The sequence below is a fragment of the Pseudorca crassidens genome, chromosome 8, assembly GCF_039906515.1.
Source record: "Pseudorca crassidens isolate mPseCra1 chromosome 8, mPseCra1.hap1, whole genome shotgun sequence".
Classification (NCBI taxonomy): Eukaryota; Metazoa; Chordata; class Mammalia; order Artiodactyla; family Delphinidae; genus Pseudorca; species Pseudorca crassidens.
This window is the reverse complement of record NC_090303.1, coordinates 46,334,257-46,355,484: the sequence shown is the minus strand read 5'-3', so window position 1 is coordinate 46,355,484 and position 21,228 is coordinate 46,334,257. Positions and strand designations below refer to the sequence as shown.

General features: G+C 40.0%; 1 protein-coding gene across 5 annotated transcripts in view; it reads left to right on the top strand.

Annotated features, from left to right (window-relative positions):
- Window positions 1-2,528: 2,528 nt before the first annotated feature.
- Window positions 2,529-21,228, top strand: part of MIOS (meiosis regulator for oocyte development) — a 40,936-nt gene continuing 22,236 nt past the window's right edge. The window contains exons 1-4 of one of the 5 annotated variants that reach the window (XM_067746313.1): window positions 2,530-2,774; window positions 3,781-3,880; window positions 8,998-10,339; window positions 10,669-10,767. In XM_067746313.1, coding sequence (XP_067602414.1) covers window positions 9,046-10,339; window positions 10,669-10,767 — 1,393 coding nt within the window. In that variant the 5' untranslated portion in view covers window positions 2,530-2,774; window positions 3,781-3,880; window positions 8,998-9,045. Of the gene's footprint in view, window positions 2,779-3,780; window positions 3,881-8,994; window positions 10,340-10,668; window positions 10,768-21,228 lie in introns of all 5 variants that reach the window. The other 4 variants (XM_067746315.1, XM_067746314.1, XM_067746316.1 and 1 more) reach the window with 4 other exon arrangements.

The window sequence follows — 21,228 nt, the reverse complement described above, 5'->3', positions numbered from 1 at the left end:
TTTCAGGTATACAGCAAAGTGATTCAGTTATTCATATACATTTATCTATTCTTTTTCAAATTCTTTTCCCATTTAGTTTGTTACATAATATTGAGCACAGTTCTCTATGCTGTACAGTAGGTCCTAAATATAGCAGTGTGTACGTGTCAATCCCAACCTCCCTAACTATCCCTCCCCCTGGTAACCCCAAGTTCGTTCTCTAAGTCTGTGAGTCTTTTTCAATATAGCCACGCCTAGCTGAAAGGGAGGCCAAGGAATAGTCATTCCTAACTGGGTCACCGAATGCCTTGCTGACACTTGCGGGTGGAGGTTTAACAGAATGAAAACTGAGGATGTGGAGCATATATTCCAGAAGGGGATGACAACAATAGGCAAGTAAAGAGCAGTTTTAATGGAATGGTGGGCATGAAAGTCTGAGTCGACCCAATTCAGGAGAAGACAGGAGGATGTGGAATTAAAGAGAATGAGTATGGCTTTCTCCTTCAAGGAGAAAAGTGGGAGTGACTTGAATATATATTGAAGGTAAAGAACCAGTAGAAACGAGGAGGTTGAAGACACATGGAAGAGGAGAAAATTGATGGTGCTAGGTCCCAGGAGAAACAGCATATAGGGCCCCTCCTCTTTCTCTACGTCAGCTATAAGAAGGTAAAAATGGGAGTGAGTGAAGATGTGAGGGGAAGGAAAGAGAAAATAGTAGGAGACTCTGGGAATTCCTAACTAATAGTTTTAATTTCCTTTCTGAAGTAGGAAGCAAAGTCACCTCCTGAGTGTGAGATGTCTCCCTCAGCTTTGTATGGTAGGAGTGGAGAAGGAAGGGACTTGTATTGATCTGAGGTTGGGGATTTGGGGCCAGGACCAAAACTATTGAGAAGATTGGCAAGATAGTGTTTGAAGGGATGAATCCTATGGTATCTGCCCTCAGTACTCAGCACCTTCCTAAGCCTCCACTTCTCCAACAGCAGGAGTGAAAAGGAGCCTTAGACCTCCACAGGCAATACTCTCCCCAAACTCATCCTCTTACCCAAACTATCTGCCTTGAAAATCATCAGGACTAAGCTCAGTATGCTGTTTATATCTATCACAAGCTCCAAATCACCCACCTTTAACTGTGAACAGACAAGCACAGATTGCTGGACAACTGAAGAACGTTTCTATGAGATTTGTAACACCTGTGGCAGCCCCATTCACTCAATTACGGGAGCCAGAAACCTAGAATCCTCTTTCTCCCTGACTCACTTAATCAATCATCAAGCTCTGTTCATCTCAACGTCTAAATATTCCCCAGGCCACACACTTCTCTCCATCCCCACTCTCCAGACCACTGGTAGTCTGGGTTACCATCATCTCTCATTTGGATACTTACCTTATCCCATAAAAATTGATTACACCATTCTCCTGGTTGAAAACCTTCAATGACTGCACCAGTGCCTTTAGGAAAAGTCCATACAGACTCACTAACCTGATTTCCAAATGCCTTTCTAATACATCATCTCAATCTGTCTCCACTTCCTCTGTTCACTCGTCCATACTCCACTGTTTCCGCACTGCTATATGCTCTTCTTCTCTTTGGAAGAGAAGGCTCTTCTCTTCCAAATCCCTCCGACCTGTTTGCTTTCCCAGCTATCTCATCTTCATCCTTGTCTCAGCCTAGCAGTCAAGGAAGTATTCCTGACACACACACCCCAAACACTAAAGGGGCTCCCCTCCTGCCGAAGCGCTGTTTTAGCCCTAACTAGGCAGCCCTCTAATTGCCTGTTTCCTGCCAGGACCATGTCTTTTTTGCTCACTCCAGTGTCCCCAGCATTACAGCAAGTGCACAACAGGCACTCGAGACGTGTTTGTGGAATGAGTAAATGAGTGAATAAATCGTGAACCAAATACCCTGGACTTTCTACTACATAGATGGCCCACAAGTAAATTTTTTTTTTTTTTTTTTTTCGGTACGCGGGCCTCTCACTGTTGTGGCCTCTCCCGTTGCGGAGCACAGGCTCCGGACGCGCAGGCTCAGCGGCCATGGCGCACGGGCCCAGCCGCTCCGCGGCATGTGGGATCTTCCCGGACTGGGGCATGAACCCGTGTCCTCTGCATCGGCAGGCGGACTCTCAACCACTGCGCCACCAGGGAAGCCACACAAATAAATTTTTAATGGAAATTTATTTTTTAATATTTATTTATTTCGCTGTGAGGGTCTTAGTTGCTGCACAAGGCATCTTCGTTGGGGCGTGCAGGATCTTAGATGCCACACGCAGGATGTAGTTCCCTGACCGGCAATTCAACCCAGGCCCTCTACATTGGGAGCACAGAGTCTTAACCACTGGACCACCAGGGAAGTACCTGAATGGAAATTTAAACCAATTAAATGAGCTAAAGCATCCAAATCCCTTAAAATTGATAACCCAGCTCTGAGAGGAGTCCGGCTCCACGTGACCAGGATCCCGCCTGGGGACTCAGGGGGCGGGACCTGAGGAGATGGACCAGGGCGCTTCGACAGCAGGCGGGGCCTGCGGGGCCTCTGGGGCCGTGGCCCCGCCCCAGGGCGGTGCGACTCCGCGGGCGAGCGAGGGGCGGGGCTCGTAGCGGGGAACTCCCCTTCCCAGGCCCAGGCAAGTCCGTGCGTCTGCGAGGCGCGGTGGTCGGGTAGTGGACCCTGGTCCTGTGGCCCCGGTTACTGACCGCGTCGTGCGGCCGCCATCTTGCCGGCGTGTGGACCACCCCCGTCGGGAGGGGCTGCGACTAGGCCGGAAGCGGGAGTACGAGGCAGCGCTGCCTGCCAGGTCGGTGAGTGCGGGCCGGGCCGCGTCTCCGCACTCGGGACCGGGAGGCCCGAGTCGAGGGCTCGGAAGCTCCAGGACGGCCGCTAGGCGCCCGGACAAGCCCAGTTGAAAAGCCCAGGCGGGTGCGGACCCTGGGGCCTCCTTGGAGCCGAGGCGCGGGGAGTCGCGTTCAGCGCTGCGGGATAACCGCGCCGGGCGTCAGGCCGGGCCTGAGAGCTGCGAGCGGCCCGCGGGCTCGGGGACCTCCTTCGGGGTGCTGGGTCCGCGCTGCAGCCTCCACCGCTGCCGGGTTGTCTAGAACCGCGCCCTGCCCTTGGACGCGAAGCTCAGCCAGGTGTCTGGAGTGTGGGAGTCGCCCTTAGATTTCTGCATTACCCGGCAGAGTAGCCAGCCTTGCTCTAGTTGTACTCTAAATAAATACTTCTTAAAGGGCCTGTCACCCGCGTAGCTCTGTCCTCTGCATGTACGAGTAATGAAAATTCCGTAAGAGGATAAAGCTGCTCACAGGAGCCACGAGCATTCCTAAATGACTTAGCAAATGACTGCCTTTGCAGCCTTTTGTTTAACGATATTTTAAGGGAAATTTGGAGATATATAGAGCATCTCCTTGAAGATGGTGATGGTAGAAATTTCTTGAAACTGCTACTGTTGTTATTTGTCATGGTAAGACAAGTAGAAAAGACAACAACATAAAAGGATGATTGGATACCTTGTACACTTAGTATTATATAGATCTTCACTGTCCAGTAGCCACACAGGATTGAGATGTGCTGAAAGTGTAAAATACATATTGTATTTCCAAGACTTGGTACCACAAAAAAAGAGAGAAAAAGGTAAATTTCTCATTAATAATTTTACATTGATTACATGTTGAAAGGATAATATTTTTGATATTTAGGTTAAATAATATATATTGCTAAATTAGATTGATTTCTTTTTATTCTTTTCAATGTGGCCATTAGAAAATTTTAAGTTATATGGCTTACACTATGTTTCTGTTGGACAGTGCTGTTATAGATGTTCTGGTGAGGAACACAGAATCATCATCATGGCTTTCCTTTGCTCAGAAACCATTGATGGGAAGTGAGTGCTTGTTATACTTGAAGGTGAGCATCTAAATATAAGCTGTAATTATGGCAAATCATACCCCTTTTACCCCCAATTTTTCAGTGTCTCCAGCATTTGGAAACATTAATTGCCAGAGCTGTTTAAGGGAATCGTAGTGATACTGACGCATTTGTTGATGCATAGAACTCATTTAATTTGATTGTCACAATTCTGTGAGAAGGAGATAGGGTGGGTTCTATCTCCATTTTATAGTCTTGGAGTATTAAGGGGCTTGTTAGGGTCTAGCTAGTAGTGGCTGGAGGTCTTCTGACTCCAGGCTCACTTTTCTTTGCTCTCCACCATATTCCTAGTGGTGTTTGTTCAGGAGCCCTGATCCATCTATACTGTGTTGGATTGTAAAGAAATACAGTTGACTTGAGCAACACAGGTTTGAACTGCATGGGTCTACTTATATGTGGATTTTTTTCAATGGTAAATACCACAGTACTACACAATCCACAGTTGGTTGAATCTGAGGATGCAGAACCACAGATAAGGAGAAGCCACTTATACAGAGGGCCAACTATAAGTTACATGTGGACTGCGTTGGAGGGTCTGCGGCCTAACCCCTGAGTTGTTCAAGGGTCAGCTGTACGTTTCTTAAGAGGGTGCTTATAGATGTACCTCTGTATTCAGGGCCAGCTTCATGGTGTGTGAGCCGTGCAGTCACACAAGGCCCATCTTTAGAAGGCCTGGCACTTGGTTTAATGCTCTGCTGTCACAGTATTGAAATTCTTAATAAGTTTTGAAGAAGGGGGCCCTGCAAATGATGTAGCTGATCCTTTCTCTGTGCAGTAATCTAGGATGGGAGTAGGGTGGTGTTGGAAAAGAATCAAAACATCTGGTTTTCTCTTTACTCCTATGTGAATTATGCAGGGTTTACTAGCCTCTTTCTAACTCTCAAGTTCTGTGATTCTGTATGAGTTACTGTAGTCAGATTTTGTGGATGGTAATATAAATATGTGCATAATATCAGAAGAAATACGGATGATTCTTCGTTGAGAGTCTTGTAAATCAAATAGTTTTTAAAATTATAGTAACACTTTTTTTTTTTAAGATGGATTTTTCCATGTGGCACCCAGTTTTTTTTTAAACCATGGATCATTTGTGTAAAGAGTACAGTTGTAGGAAGGAAGCCTATATAAAAAGTGTGCTTATTTTAGCATTTGTCTTTCAGTGAGATAGGAAGATGGGCCAGATCTAAGGATACCTCCAGTTAAGAGGTTTCCTCTGTTTGCAAGGGCATGAGTATGAATAAAGCCTTGCTTGGCAGCATCTGTTCCTTCTTTTTGTTGTGTTAGCTACTTCCTGTTACACAAGGTGCTTCTTTTCCTTCTCATTCTTAAATTTTTAAATTCTCTTTAAGACTGGACGTAACTTCAGCACTAGAATGCAGGTTTTATTAGTGTATTAGTTCACTTGGGCTACCATAACAAAATACCATAGACTGGATGGCTTAAACGACAGAAACTTATTTTCTCACAGTTCTGGAGGCTGGAGGTCTGAGATCAGGGTGCCACTATGGTCTGGTTCTGGTGGTAGCTATCTTCCTAGCTTGCAGACAGCCTCCTTCTCACTGTGTACTCACATGGGGAGAGGGCTCTGGTATCTCTGTATTTTAAGGGCACCAGTTCTGTCAGATCAGGACTTCACCCTTATGACCTCATTTAACCTTAACCTTAATTACCTCCTTAAAGACTCTATCTCCAAGACAGTCACGTGGAGTCATGATTAACACTTCAACATACGAATTTTGGGGGGTCACAGTTCATTCCATAGCAACCGGGGACCTTATTTGTCCCTGTTTACCTCTGTGTGCCCAGCATTTAGAACAGTGTCTAGAACATAGAAGATGCCCCCAAATGCTTATAGAATAAACGAAAGTCAGTGTATGAGAGTGATCCTCTCAGGGTTGCTCACTGTGGGCCCTTATCCATTATTGGCACCAGTTATGACAGTGGGCACTTTGCTGTTGGCTTGAGCCAACCCCTACTGGAAAGGGCAGGGGGCGTAAGCATGGGGAGATTAGTGAAATTTGGAGAAAGCAGTGTGAGAGGTGTCAGAGGGAGCATTTAACAAATGCATTCATTTAACAAGTAATTACTAAGTATCTACTAAGTGCCCAGCACTGTGCTGGGTACTAGAGGTTCAAATGGAGAGCAAAAAGGATACTTCACCTGCTCTTAGGAAGTTTATAATCTAGTAGGAGAGATGGCGAGGGTGATTTATTTTTTTGTTGTTTATTTTTAAAATTTTATTTATTTTATTTTTGGCTGTGTTGGGTCTTTGTTGCCGCACACGGGCTTCCTCTAGTTGCGGTGAGCAGGGGCTACTCTTCGTTGCGGTGCGTGGGCTTCTCATTGCGGTGGCTTCTCTAGTTGCGGAGCACGGGCTCTAGGCACGCGGGCTTCAGTAGTTGTGGCTCGCAGGCTCTAGAGCATAGGCTCAGTAGTTGTGGCGCACAGGCTTAGTTGCTCCGTAGTATGTGGGATCTTCCCGGACCAGGGATCAAACCCGTGTCCCCTACATTGGCAGGCGGATTCTTATCCACTGCGCCACCAGGGAAGCCCAAGAGGGTGATTTAAAGGGAAGGAATATTCTCCATTGAGAGTATATATCTAAGTAACCTGATTTAGATTGGGGAGGGGATAGAGTGTGGTTGAAGTCAAGGTTGAGCAGGTTTTAACATGGCCGAGAAGGGAGGGAAGAAAGCTCCAACCAGAGGGAATGGCATTTGCAAAGGTGTGATGGGTGGAGGATTACATTCTAGGCAATGAAAAGGACAGTATAGCTAGAACACAGTTAGCAGGGAGGAGAACAGGGTGCATTGAGGCTGGATCATTTAGGGTTTTGTAGGTTTTGTCGAAGAATGAGAACTCTATGCTAACAGCAGTTGGAAACCATGAGAGGGTTTTAAGCAGGAGTTCGATAACCTGGATAAGTTTGTATTTTAAAAAGATCACTTTGATTTCATAAAGGCCAGAGTGGGAAGATGAATAAAAGAACTGCTGAACCAGCACCACAGGCCAGACATGTTGTCTACCTTAATTTTTTATGGAGTCAGTCTGCAGAACTGTGAGACTCTGCAGCCTGAGTGGAAGAAAGAAGACAGTTGAGCTTGTCGGGGAAGGCAAAAGTGGCAAGGAAATGAAGAAATTGAGGGTGCTAGTAAGAATATAATTGAAATGATTGATCTTGGGCTTCAGAACTATTAAGGAAGGAAATAAGGCGGTGTGAGAATTCTTAGAGGCTTTTCCCAGTCATTTAAATTTTATGAGTCTATTGAAATTCTAGACTAATAATTCCTGACTGAAACTTTTACAAGATCAAAACATATGTCTGAGCTGAATTTATTTAGAATATCTTTATTAGCAGTCTGTGCCAGGCTCTGCATCTGGTACAGGGTATAGAGAGATGAATGAACCATAACTTCACTCTTTAAGAACTGACAGCATGGATGTACAGATACCAGTTGCCATGAGGATTATGAGTATCTTTGTTCTTTTTTTTTTTTTTATAAATTTATTTTATTTATTTATTTTTGGCTGTGTTGGGTCTCCGTTGCTGGGGGCGGGCTTTCTCTAGTTGCAGCGAGCAGGGGCTACTCTCCATTGTGGTGCACGGGCTTCTCATTGCGGTGGCTTCTCTTGTTGTGGAGCACGGGCTCTAGGCACGCAGGCTTCAGTAGTTGTGGCACGTGGGCTCAGTAGTTGTGGCTCGCGGGCTCTAGAGCTCAGGCCCAGTAGTTGTGGCACACGGGCTTAGTTGCTCCGCGGCATGTGGGATCTTCCCGGACCAGGGCTCGAACCCGTGTCCCCCGAATTGGCAGGCGGATTCTTAACCACTGCGCCACCAAGGAAGCCCTCTTTGTTCATTTTTAATCCAGACTGTTACCTCTAGCCAGACTTGCTTAAAAACAGAAATTTACATTTTTGTAAGTAGCTTTTATTATTAAACTACCATTTTTAGCATAACTATTTTTAGTGCTTATGTGCTTAAACTACTACTAGCATATTAATCTTTTCAAAATTCCTGTTTCAAATACCTATTCGAAGTTTATAGAATTGAAAACTGAAAGAGCCTCTAATGCTCACTTAATTCAGTTTCCCAAAGTGCAGTGTGTCCTACTGGTCATAAACAGGATGATTTTAGGTAACACAATCAAGCATTTTTAATAGTTATATATTTATTTAAGTATGTTAGAAAAAAATATATTTAGCATATTGTACCCATGACTCATGGACCTTATGATGAAATTAAAATTGATTTTCAGATTTTAAAAATGAGTCAGTTTAAATAAAAATATTAAATAATGGCACAGGTGGTACATGAATAACTGAAATTTGGGAAACGTTAGTCTAAACCAGTTCTTACGTTGTACAGATGAGAAAATAAAAGGACCCCCAAACACAAAGGCCTTTTTGAGGTATACAGCTAGCATGTGTCAGAGCTAGGAGTTGAACTCGACTCCGCTCAATACATTCCTGCTTCTTATCGTTGAAATTTGAGGAAGAAACTAGTGGCTTTGTACTTTAAATCTGCATTGGTCATTTTGGTGGCCTCATGTGGCCATTTATATTAAAATTAATTAAAATCAAAATTTAAAATTTGCACTGCCATATTTCTCGTGCTCAGTAGCCGCATGTGGCTAGTAGCTACCATATTGGACAGTACAGACACAGAACATTTCTATCATTGCAGAAGGTTCTGTTGGATAGTGCTGCTTTAAACTTGTTGCTTAGGTATGTGATTCATAACCCTTTAAAGTTTTGTCCCCTTCAGATGGATGATACTTATTAATTTGCTCACCACACTGAAGTTATTTCAACCCTGAGGTTAAATTGAAGGTACTAGTAATAGTGCAATTAAGATAATTGATCATGGGAAATAAAGCCAGAATGGAGTTCTCAGATTCCTACCAGCTCATCTTATTGGAGGAAGTTCTTCTTTTCCCCTTTTATTAATAAATATTGTCTTGAATTCATAGCAGTAAGAAGAAATATAAATATATTGAAAAACAGAGTATCTGTGTAGAAAATTTCCTGACTTTCTGAATAGTTGATTCAGCTTAGAATTGTATATTGTTAACATTTTAAAACTTTTTATTTTTAAGCAGATTTTCATTGAATGGACCTAACTGCGCTCTTTGAGATCATCAGTAAGCATGAGTGGTACCAAACCTGATATATTGTGGGCACCACACCAGGTTGATAGATTTGTTGTATGTGACTCAGAACTTAGCCTTTATCACGTGGAATCTACTGTGAATTCAGAATTCAAAGCTGGATCTCTACGTTTATCTGAAGACTCTGCAGCTACGTTACTCTCAATAAATTCAGAAACACCCTATATGAAATGTGTTGCCTGGTATCTCAATTATGATCCTGAATGTCTCCTAGCAGTTGGACAAGCAAATGGTAGAGTTGTACTTACAAGTCTTGGTCAAGATCATAACTCAAAGTTCAAAGATTTGATAGGAAAAGAGTTTGTTCCAAAACATGCACGACAATGCAATACTCTTGCATGGAATCCATTGGATAGTAACTGGCTTGCTGCTGGTCTAGATAAACATAGAGCTGACTTTTCAGTGCTGATTTGGGACATCTGCAGCAAATACACGCCTGATATAGTTCCCATGGAGAAAGTAAGACTTTCGGCAGGTGAAACTGAAACAACATTATTAGTAACAAAACCACTTTATGAATTAGGACAGAATGATGCTTGTCTCTCTCTTTGTTGGCTTCCACGAGACCAGAAACTTCTCCTTGCTGGTATGCATCGTAACCTAGCCATTTTTGATCTTCGGAATACAAGCCAAAAGATGTTTGTGAATACAAAAGCTGTTCAGGGCGTGACAGTAGACCCATACTTCCATGATCGTGTTGCTTCCTTTTATGAAGGTCAGGTTGCAATATGGGATCTTAGGAAATTTGAGAAGCCAGTTTTGACTTTGACTGAGCAACCAAAGCCCTTAACAAAAGTAGCATGGTGTCCAACTAGGACTGGTCTGCTTGCCACTTTAACAAGGGATAGTAATATTATTAGATTATATGATATGCAGCACACACCCACTCCCATTGGAGATGAAACTGAACCCACAATAATTGAAAGAAGTGTGCAACCTTGTGACAATTACATTGCCTCCTTTGCTTGGCATCCAACAAGTCAAAATCGAATGATAGTTGTAACTCCCAATCGAACAATGTCTGACTTCACTGTTTTTGAAAGAATCTCTCTTGCCTGGAGCCCAATTACATCTTTAATGTGGGCTTGTGGTCGTCATTTATATGAATGTGCGGAAGAAGAAAATGATAATTCTTTAGAAAAAGATATAGCAACGAAGATGCGCCTTCGGGCTTTATCAAGGTACGGACTTGATACAGAACAGGTGTGGAGAAACCATATTTTAGCGGGAAATGAAGATCCACAGCTCAAGTCACTCTGGTATACTCTGCACTATATCCTTTGCATTGTGAGTTTTGTAAGATGACTTTGGTAGAAATGTTCTTGAAATTTGCTAAAAGGTCAGTCTGTAAATACCGTGCTGAATGTTTTATGTGCAAATGCAAGACTTAATACTAAAATTCCAAAGTAAAATTGTTTAAAACTGTTGAAATACTGCTTTGCAGATTGTGTAGGAGGGAGAAAAATATATCTCTACAATAGAGTAGAACCAACCACCTTCTTGCACTGATGCCTATTATGAATTGGTTCCAAATCAAAATAAATTTAGCTTTGAAATATTTTATTATGCATCATTACTAGTATTTCCTATGCATTTAAATACTTATGAAGCAGTATACAGAAGATATGGATCAGAAATCTCCAGGCAACAAAGGATCATTGGTTTATTCAGGAATTAAATCAATTGTAAAATCATCTTTGGGTAAGAAAATCCTGTTTTATTTTCTGCAATATGTTTATAATTTTTGTACTCTTATTTTCCCCCCAAATTTAGTTATCTCAGGATAGTATACATAAATATTCTTTTTTTGTTGTGTTGTTTTTGACTAGATATTTTTAGTGAATTGTTGCGTTAAATGCATAATTGTTCTTATATTTAAAATTCTTTTTGGAAGGAGTCTTGGTTCTTTGAAGTGATTGACTTTCTAAATTTATTCATTAATTTATTCACTATTAGTGGTTTTGAAGACCCACTTTGAAAGGTATTACATTAGAGGATTTATAGGATCCTGGTTGTTCGTTCAGATTTTATCACAGTATTTGCTTTTATAAAAACTAAATTAAAATTTTTCCAACTGAAGGAGACCCCTTTTTATTTTGCTGCCTAAACCCTCTCACTTAGCTACCCAGTGGTAAGTACTGTATAACTATGACATGAGGTATGGCCTTACCTGAGGTGTCTTACCTGAAATAGTCTTTATTTTTTAATTGCTGTAGTTTCAGTTTCCTTTTTTCCTTTCTTTTTTTTTAAATTAATTTTTATTGGAATATAGGTGCTTTACAATATTGTGTTACTTTCTGCTGTACAGCAAAGTGAATCAGTTATACATACACATATATCCACTCTTTTTTAGATTTCCTTCCCATTTAGGTCACCACAGAGCATTGATTAGAGTTCACTGTGGTATACAGTAGGTTCTCATTAGTTATCTGTTTTATATATAGTAGTGTATATATGTCAATCCCAACTCCCAATTCATCCACTCCCCAACCCTGCTTCCCCCATTGGTAACTATAAGCTTGTTTTCTACATCTGTGACTCTATTTCTCCTTTGCGAATAAGTTCATTTTTCTGGATTCCACGTATAAGCAGTATTATATGATATTTGTCTTTCTCTTTCTGACTTCACTCTGTATGACAATCTCTGGGTCCATCCATGTCGCTGCAAATGGCATTATTTTGTTCCTTTTTATGGCTGAGTAATATTCCATTGCATGCATATATATATATATATATATATATATATATATATATATATATATATACACACACACACACCACATCTTCTTTATCCATTCGTCTGTTGATTGACATTTAGGTTGCTTCCATGTCCTGGGTATTGTAAATAGTGCTGCAGTGAACATTGCGGTGCATGCATCCTTTCAAATTATGGTTTTCTCTGGATATATGGCCAGGAGTGGGGTTGGTGGGTCATATGGTAGCTCTATTTTTAGTTTGGTTTTTTTTGCGGTACGCGGGCCTCTCACTGATGTGGCCTCTCCCGTTGGGGAGCACAGGTTCCAGATGCGCAGGCCCAGTGGCCATGGCTCACGGGCACAGCCGCTCCGTGACATGTGGGACCCTCCCGGACCAGGGCACGAACTCGTGTCCCCTGCATCAGCAGGCGGACTCTTCAACCACTGTGCCACCAGGGAAGCCCTATTTTTAGTTTTTTAAAGAACATGCATACTGTTCTCCATAGTGGCTGTTTCAATTTACATTCTCACCAACAGTGTGGAAGGGTTCCCTTTTCTCCACACCCTCTCCATCATTTATGGTTTGTAGATTTTTGATTATAGTCATTCTGACTGGTGTGAGGTGATACCTCACTGTAGTTTTGATTTGCATTTCTCTAATAATTAGTGATGTTGAGCAACTTTTCATGTGTTTTTTGGCCATCTGTATGTGAAGTAGTCTTTGATGATTGAATGATGCGTGAATTAATGTAAGATTGAAATTAATAAACTATTTAAGAGTAAAATAAAGATGACAGAAGAGCCAAACTTACTGTTTTTTCACTGACTTCTTTAAACAGTTGTTCTTATTGTCTTTATTGGGATTGAATTGTGGGTTATATTATAGTTATCTTCCCAACCTAGGATTTGGTATCTAGTTTTTGATAGCAGTCAAATTTGGGCCCAACTCAAGCTGCTAGAAAAGCAGTTTACATTATTTAGTCAAAGAGTGGCAGTAGAAGTAATATATCTAACTTTTTTTTAATAGGACTTTCATAAATACTCTACAAAAAAATACAAAATAAAATGCTGTTTTTTAATAAGAGTACATTAAACATTTCAATTAAATGGTTATATTATTTTGATTTTTTTAAAGGACTTCTAAATTACTGTGGTTCACATTGAAGATTCAGTAGACTACTTATATCATCTATTTCATTTTGGTGTTCTCTCATTAGCTCTTGACCCAAAAAAGTAAGTTTTTATTATAAATAATAAAATGAAAGAGTTTAATTAGAGACTTCCATTTTTATTAATAAAAGTAAAAGGACAGTTATGTATTACCCCCATAAATAGTATTTACAGCTATATAGTAGGTCCGACCACATTGCATTCTCAATATTCTGCGGTTTATTTTTTCTGCTGTACCTTTTTTTTTTTTAATCCCCCCCCCACCTGCCACATGCCCCCCTTGGTGTCTATACGTTTGTTCTCTACATCTGTGTGTCTGTTTCTGCCTTGCAAACCAGTTCACCTGTACCATTTTTCTAGATTCCCCATATATGCGTTAACATGCGATATTTGTTTTTCTCTTTCTGACTTACTTCACTTGTATCACAGTCTCTATGTCCATCCACATCTCTACAAATGACCCAATTTCCTTCCTTTTTATGGCTGAGTAATATTCCATTGTATGTATGTACCACATCTTCTTTATCCATTTGTCTGTCAGTGGGCATTTAGGTTGCTTCCATGACCTGGCTATTGTAAATAGTGTTGCAATAAACACTGAGGTGCATGTGTCTTTTTGAATTATGGTTTTCTCTGGGTATATGCCCAGTAGTGGGATTGCTGGGTCATATGGTAATTCTATTTTTAGTTTTTTGAGGAACCTCCATACTGTTCTCCATAGTGGCTATATCAATTTACATTCCCACCAACAGTGCAAGAGGATTCCCTTTTCCTCACACCCTCTCCAACATTTGTTGTTTGTAGATTTTCTGATGGTGCCCATTCTAACTGGTGTGAGGTGATACCTCATTGTAGTTTTGATTTGCATTTCTCTAATAATTAGTGATGTTGAGCAGCTTTTCATGTGCCTCTTGGCCATCTCTATGTCATCTTTGGAGAAATGTCTCCTGCCCATTTAGGTCTTCTTCCCAGCTTTTGATTGGGGTGAGCTGCATGAGCTGTTTATATATTTTGGAGTTTAATCCTTTGTCCACTGATTTGTTTGCAGATATTTTCTCCCACTCTGAGGGTTGCCTTTTCATCTTGTTTATGGTTTCCTTTGCTGTGCAAAAGCTTTTAAGTTTCATTAGGTCCCATTTGTTTATTTTTGTTTTTATTTCCATTACTCTAGGAGGTGGGTCAAAAATCTTGATGTGATTTATGTCAAAGAGTGTTCTTCCTATGCTTTCCTGTAAGAGTTTTATAGTGTCTCGTCTTACATTTAGATCTTTAATCCATTTTGAGTTTATTTTTGTATATGGTGTTAGGGAGTATTCTAATTTCATTCTTTTACATATGGCTGTCCAGTTTTCCCAGCACCACTTATTGAAGAGACTGTCTTTTCTCCTTTCTTCCTTTGTCATAGATTAGTTGACCATAGATGCGTGGGTTTATGTCTGGAATTTCTATCCTGTTCCATGGATCTATGTTTCTGTTTTTGTGCTAGTACCATATTGTCTTGATTACTGTAACTTTGTAGTAGAGTCTGAAGTCAGGAAGTCTGATTCCTCAGCTATTTTTTTTTTTCTTCAAGGTTGCTTTGGCTATTCAGGCATCTTTTGTGTCTCCATACAAATTTTAAGATTTCTTGTTCTAGGTTTGTAAAAAATGCCATTGGTAATTTGATAGGGATTGCATTGAATCTGTAGATTGCTTTGGGTAGTATAGTCATTTTCACAATATCGATTCTTCCCATCCAAGAACATGGCATATGTCTCCATTTGTTTGTGTCATCTTTGATTTCTTTCATCAGTGTCTTATAGTTTTCTGACTACAGGTCTTTTACCTCCTTAGGTAGGTTTATTCCTAGGTATTTTATTCTTTTTGTTGCAATGGTGAATGGGTTTGTTTCCTTAATTTCTCTTTCTGAGTTTTTGTTGTTAGTGTATAGGAATGCAAGTGATTTCTGTGAATTAATTTTGTATCCTGCACCTTTACCAAATTCATTGATTAGCTCTAGTAGTCTTCTGGTGGCATCTTTAGGATTATCTGTGTATAGTATCATGTCATCTGGAAACAGTAACAGTTTTACTTCTTTTCCAATTTGTATTTCTTTTATTTCTTTCTCTTCTCTGATTGCCGTGGCTAGGACTTCCAAAACTGTTGAATAATAGTGGCGAGAGTGGACATCATTGTCTTGTTCCTGATCTTAGAGGAAATGCTTTCAGTTTTTCACCTTTGAGAATGATGTTTGCTGTGGGTTTGTCATATATGGCCTTAATTATGTTGAGGTAAGTTCCCTCTATGCCCACTTTCTGGAGGGTTTTTATCATAAATGAGTGTTGAATTTTGTCAAAAGGTTTTTTTGCATCTATTGAGATGATCATATGGTTTTTATTCTTCAATTTGTTAATATGGTGTATCACACTGATTGATTTGCATATATTGAAGAATTCTTGCATCCCTGGGATAAATCCCACTTGATCATGGTGTATGATCCTTTTAATGTGTTGTTGGATTCTGTTTGCTAGTATTTTCTTGAGGATTTTTGCATCTATATTCGTCAGTGATATTGGTCTGTAATTTTCTGTTTTTGTGATATCTTTGTCTGGTTTTGGTATCAGGGTGATGGTGGCCTCGTAGAATGAGTTTGGGAGTGTTCCTTCCTCTGCAATTTTTTGGAAGAGTTTGAGAAGGATGGATATTAGCTCTTCTTTAAATGTTTGATAGAATTCACCTGTGAAGCCATCTGGTCCTGGACTTCTGTTTGTTGGAAGATTTTTAATCACAGTTTCAATTTCAGTGCTTGTGATTGGTCTGTTCATATTTTCTACTTCTTCCTGGATAAGTCTTGGAAGGTTATAACTTTCTAAGAATTTGTCCATTTCTTCCAGGTTGTCCATTTTATTGGCATAGTGTTGCTTGTAGTAGTCTCTTAGGATGCTTTGTATTTCTGTGGTGTCCGTTGTAACTTCTCCTTTTTCATTTCTAATTTTATTGATTTGAGTCCTCTCCCTCTTTTTCTTGATGAGTCTGGCTAAAGGTTTATCAATTTTGTTTATCTTCTCAAAGAACCAGCTTTTAGTTTTATTGATCTTTGCTCTTGTTTTCTTTGTTTCTGTTTCATTTATTTCTGCTCTGATCGTTATGATTTCTTTCCTTCTACTAACTTTGGGTTTTGTTTGTTCTTTCTCTAGTTCTTTTAAGTGTAAGGTTGGATTGTTTATTTGAGATTTTTCTTGTTTCTTGAGGTAGGATTGTATAGCTATAAACTTCCCTCTTAGAACTGCTTTTGCTGCATCCCATAGGTTTTGGTTCATCGTGTTTTCATTGTCATTTGTCTCTAGGTATTTTCTGATTTCCTCTATGGTTTCTTCAGTGATCCCTTGGTTATTTAGTAATCTGTTGTTTAGCCTCAGTGTGTTTGTGTTTTTTATGTTTTTTCCCTTTAATTTATTTATAATCTCATAGCGTTGTAGTCAGAAAAGATGCTTGATATGATTTCAGTTTTCTTAAATTTACTGAGGCTTGCTTTGTTACCCAAGATGTGATCTGTCCTGGAGAATGTTCTGTGTGCACTTGAGAAGAAAGTGTAATCGGCTGTTTTCAGATGGAATGTCCTATAGATATCAGTTAAATCTCTCTGCTCTATTGTGTCATTTAAAGCTTGTGTTTCCTTATTAATTTTGTGTCTGGATGATCTATCAGTTGGTGTAAGTGAAGTGTTAAAGTCCCCCACTATTATTGTGTTACTGTCGATTTCTTCTTTTATAGCTGTTAACAATTGCCTTTTGTATTGAGATGCTCCTATGTTGGGTGCATATATATTTATAATTGTTATATCTTCTTGGATTGATCCCTTGATCATTATGTAGTGTCCCTACTTGCCTCTTGTAACATTCTGTATTTTAAAATCTATTTTATCTTATATGAGTATTGCTACTCCAGCTTTCTTTTGATTTCCATTTGCATGGAATATCTTTTTCCATCCCCTCACTTTCAGTCTGTATGTGTCCCTAGGTCTGAAGTGGGTCTCTTGTCGGTAGCATATAGACAGGACTTGTTTTTGTATCCATTCAGCAAGCCTGTGTCTTTTGGTTGGAGCTTTTTTTTTTTTTTTTTGGCAGTACACGGGCCTCTCACTGTTGTGGGCTCTCCTGTTGCGGAGCATAGGCTCTGGACGCGCAGGCTCAGCAGCCATGGCTCACAGGCCCAGCCGCTCCACAGCATGTGGGATCTTCCCGGACCGGAGCGCGAACCCGTGTCCCCTGCATTGGCAGGCAGACTCTCAACCACTGCGCCACCAGGGAAGCCCTAGTTGGAGCATTTAATCCTTTCATATTTAAGGTAATTTTCTATATGTGTGTTCCTATGACCATTTTCTTAATTGTTTTGGGTTTGTTTTTGTAGGTCCTTTTCTTCTCTTGTGTTTCCCTCTTAGAGAAGTTCCTTTAGCATCTACTGTAGAGCTGGTTTGGTGGTGCTGAATTCTCTTAGCTTTTGCTTATCTGTAAAGCTTTGATTTCTCTGTCGAATCTGAATGAGATCCTTGCTGGGTAGAGTAATCTTGGTTGTAGGTTCTTCCTTTTCATCACTTTAAATATATTGTGCCACTCCCTTCTGGCTCATAGAGTTTCTGCTGAGAAATCAGCTGTTAACTTTATTGGAGTCCCCTTGTATGTTATTTGTTAGTTTTCCCTTGTTGTTTTTAATAATTTTTCTTTGTCTTTAATTTTTGTTGTTTGATTACTATGGGTCTTGGAGTGTTTCTCCTTGGGTTTATCCTGCCTGTAACTCTCTGCACTTCCTGGACTTGGGTGCCTATTTCCTTTCCCATGTTCGGGAAGTTTTTGACTACAGTCTCTTCAAATATTTTCTTGGGTCCTTTCTCTCTCTTGTCTCCTTCTGGGACCCCTATAATGCAAATGTTGGTGCATTCAATGTTGTCCCAGAGGTCTCTTGGGCTGTCTTCATTTGTTTTCTTTCTTTTTTCTTTATTCTGTTCCATGGCAGTAATTTCCACCATTCTGTCTTCCAGTTCAGTTGTCTGTTCTTTTGCTTTAGTTATTCTGCTATTGTTTCCTTCTAGTGTATTTTTCATTTCAGTTATTGTATTGTTCATCTTTGTTTGTTCTTTTAAACATTTCTTGCATCTTCTCGATGTTTGTCTCCATTCTTTTTCCAAGATCCTGGGTCATCTTCACTATCATTATTCTGAATTATTTTTCTGGAAGGTTGCCTGTCTCCACTTTATTTAGTTGTTTTTCTGGGGTTTTATCTTTTTCCTTTATCTGGTACATAGTCCTCTGCCTTTTTATTTTGTCTGTCTTTCTGTGAATATGGTTTTCATTCCACAGGCTGAAGGATTGTAGTTCTTCTTGCTTCTTCTGTCTGCCCTCTGTGGATGAGGCTATCTAAGAGGCTTGTGCAAGCTTCCTGATGGGAGGGACTGATCTAGCTGTACTTTGATATATTTCAGGGAAAAGCCAATACACTACCTCTGAGGAAAAGCAAGGGGGGAAAATGGAATATCTTTATATGTTTCTGGTGCAGTAGAGACAAACTGAGTATCTTGTCTTGAGTCAAGAGTAGTCTTTACCCAAACTAAAAAAGACTACTGTTGGAAAGATTATCTCATTGATAGACTTTTGGCTTTTTGTTTGGTTTGGTTTAGATATTTTGTTTCTGCAACCCAAAAAGTAAAAAGTAGGGAAATGACTGTCAAAGTTGGCAGTCCTAAGTTCCAGTCTTTTCTCTGGCCATACTTCTTTTCTAATTGTATCTCTAATAATTCAACACATAGTAAGTCAACACATTGAGCCATCTTGCCCACCATTACCTAATGCACAAGTTTATTAGAGCTAAATTTTAACTTTGGTGACAGGTAATATACAGTGAGTGCTTACTATAAATTAGACATCATACTAGTTGCTTTCTCCATGTTACTTTAATTCTTACAACTGTAATATGAGGTAAATTTATTCATTCATTCGGCAGGTATTCATTACATGCTCACTATATGCCAAGAATTCTCCTAGGAACTGGAGACATAACTGTAAACAAGATAGCTAAGTCTCTTCACTCATGGAGACTATACAAGATAGATGTCATTTCTGCTCTTGGGGAGTTTACATTCTACAGTTGACCCTTAAACAAGGAGAGGGGGTAGTTAGGGTTACTGATCCCTTTTACCCCACTCAAAAATCTGTGTACTTGTATTTCTGCCTGAAAAACAAAGAAATTGATAAATGACTCATTCAAGGACAGGAAGCTGAAACAGTTTGGTAGAATCAGGACTCAAACCCTCGTTCTTTTGTTTCCACGTATTGTGATCTTTAATCGAACACTAACTTTTCCCCACATTTAGAGATCTATAAAATAAAAACACAGGTACTGTCTTTATTGAAAACTGTGTATAAGTGGACCCATGCAGTTCAAACCCATGTTGTTCAAGGGTCAAGTATACTTCAGAATATGGACAAGTAAATAGTTATAATATGAGGAAGAACAGACAATTAAGTATAGAAGAATTCATAATCTGGTTTTAGGAATTAGTGTTGGTTTCCTGCAAGAGGTAAAGGCAAAGACAGGGTTCAGACAGGGAGCAGCATATGCAGTGATCCCAGAGGAAAGGGAGCATAGCACATTCAGTATTGCAGGAACAGAGTGTGAGAGAGGACGCGAAGAGAGAATTGAGGCAGTGGGGTAACCAGGACTTAGAAATCATGGTGAGGGTTTAGGGAAATTTGTGTTTTAGAGCTGTCACTCTGTGTGTGGAATGGATTGGAGGGGATCAAGATTGATAGCAGGGACCTCAGAAGCCACAGTTATCAGGCAAGATATGATGGTGTTCTTACGAAGGTAAGTGGCAGAAGAGCTAGAGAAATGTGGATAGAGAGTGGGACAGAATTTAATTAATCGGATTCAGGGGATGGAGGGGAAGGAAAAATGAAAGCATGCTAAGACAACTGGGATAATACTAATAGCAGTTAATTAGATAGGAATAACATAGGTAGAATGCATTTGAAAATAAGAAAAGAGTTTATTTTGGGATAAGTTGAATATAGCTAGATAGAGATGTCCAATGGGCAGGAAATGTAGGGTGAAGAAAGAGGTCATCCATTTTAATTAATTCTTTCAAGAAATTTGACTGTATGAAGGAGGATAAAAAGATATACAGTGATAGCAGCAGGTGAATCTGGAGTCATGGGAGGGCTTTTGTGTTGTTTTTGTTTTTAACATGGAATTGATTAAAGTGTGTTTAAATGCTGATGAGAGGAAACCTTAGAAAGAGGTTGGAAGATGCAGAGTAAAGAGGCTGAAAAGCAGAATTCCTAGGAAGGGATCCAAAGCACAGGTGAAAGATTGGCTTTACACACAGGAGGATGTACACCTACTCCACAGTAGGGAGAGGGGAAAGGTATGCAGGTTGTTTAATGTTCAGTGATCAGACACTGACAGGTTTTCCACTTGATGGCTCCTACTTTCTCAACATAGTAGGTTTGCTTGTTGAGAAGAGCAGGGAGGCTGTGGAGAGGAGATACAGAGAAGAGGAGAGAGAGTTGTCTTGAGAAATGGGAGGACTGTGGGGCAATGTTGCTTTAGCAGAAGAAAGAATAAAAGACAATGGGCCAGGAGAGTTAAGAATACTGGAAAGAGAATAGTTCATTCGTTGGTCCTTGGGATCTAACTTGGTTAGGGAGGAAAATGACAGAAGACTAATAAGTAAAGATATGAGTGGTCAAGAGATTGTGAGGTTGAGATTGTGAGCTGGAAGGCTATGAGGTTGTGGTTAGAAAGTGGCTCTTTTGGAGAAGAAATAATTTGAAGTGTGTCTGTGATAGGAGTGGGTAGAATCTTGGAGGTGTAGGCCGGTGGAGATAAGGCTAGTTTTTTGGAAGGGCCAAGTGTTGAAATCGATCAGGAAGAAGAGAATGCATGCTCTGAGGGAATGCCTTGTACGTCTTGTGGAGCAGGGTCACAGTGTTGTCAATAGGTATAATTCCTTCTTTTAAGGTGGCAGAAAATTATATAATGTTGGTCAGCTTTCCATCCAACATGATGAAAATATTTTTCATACTTAAATGGTAAACTGATCTAGAAAGCATGTCTGTTAAGAAGAATTACTTTTAACGGGCAGAATTGCTGGGATTTAGGTTTTTAAGAACAAAAATGTTCTTATAAACACTGGATAAAATTACTGCTTTGTTATTATATAGATGTAAAAATGCAACAAACTTATAACTACAGGTAGCATAGTGTTTGCTTGATGTAGTATTTGAAACAAAAAAATATTTTAAATGTTTTTTAATGTTTA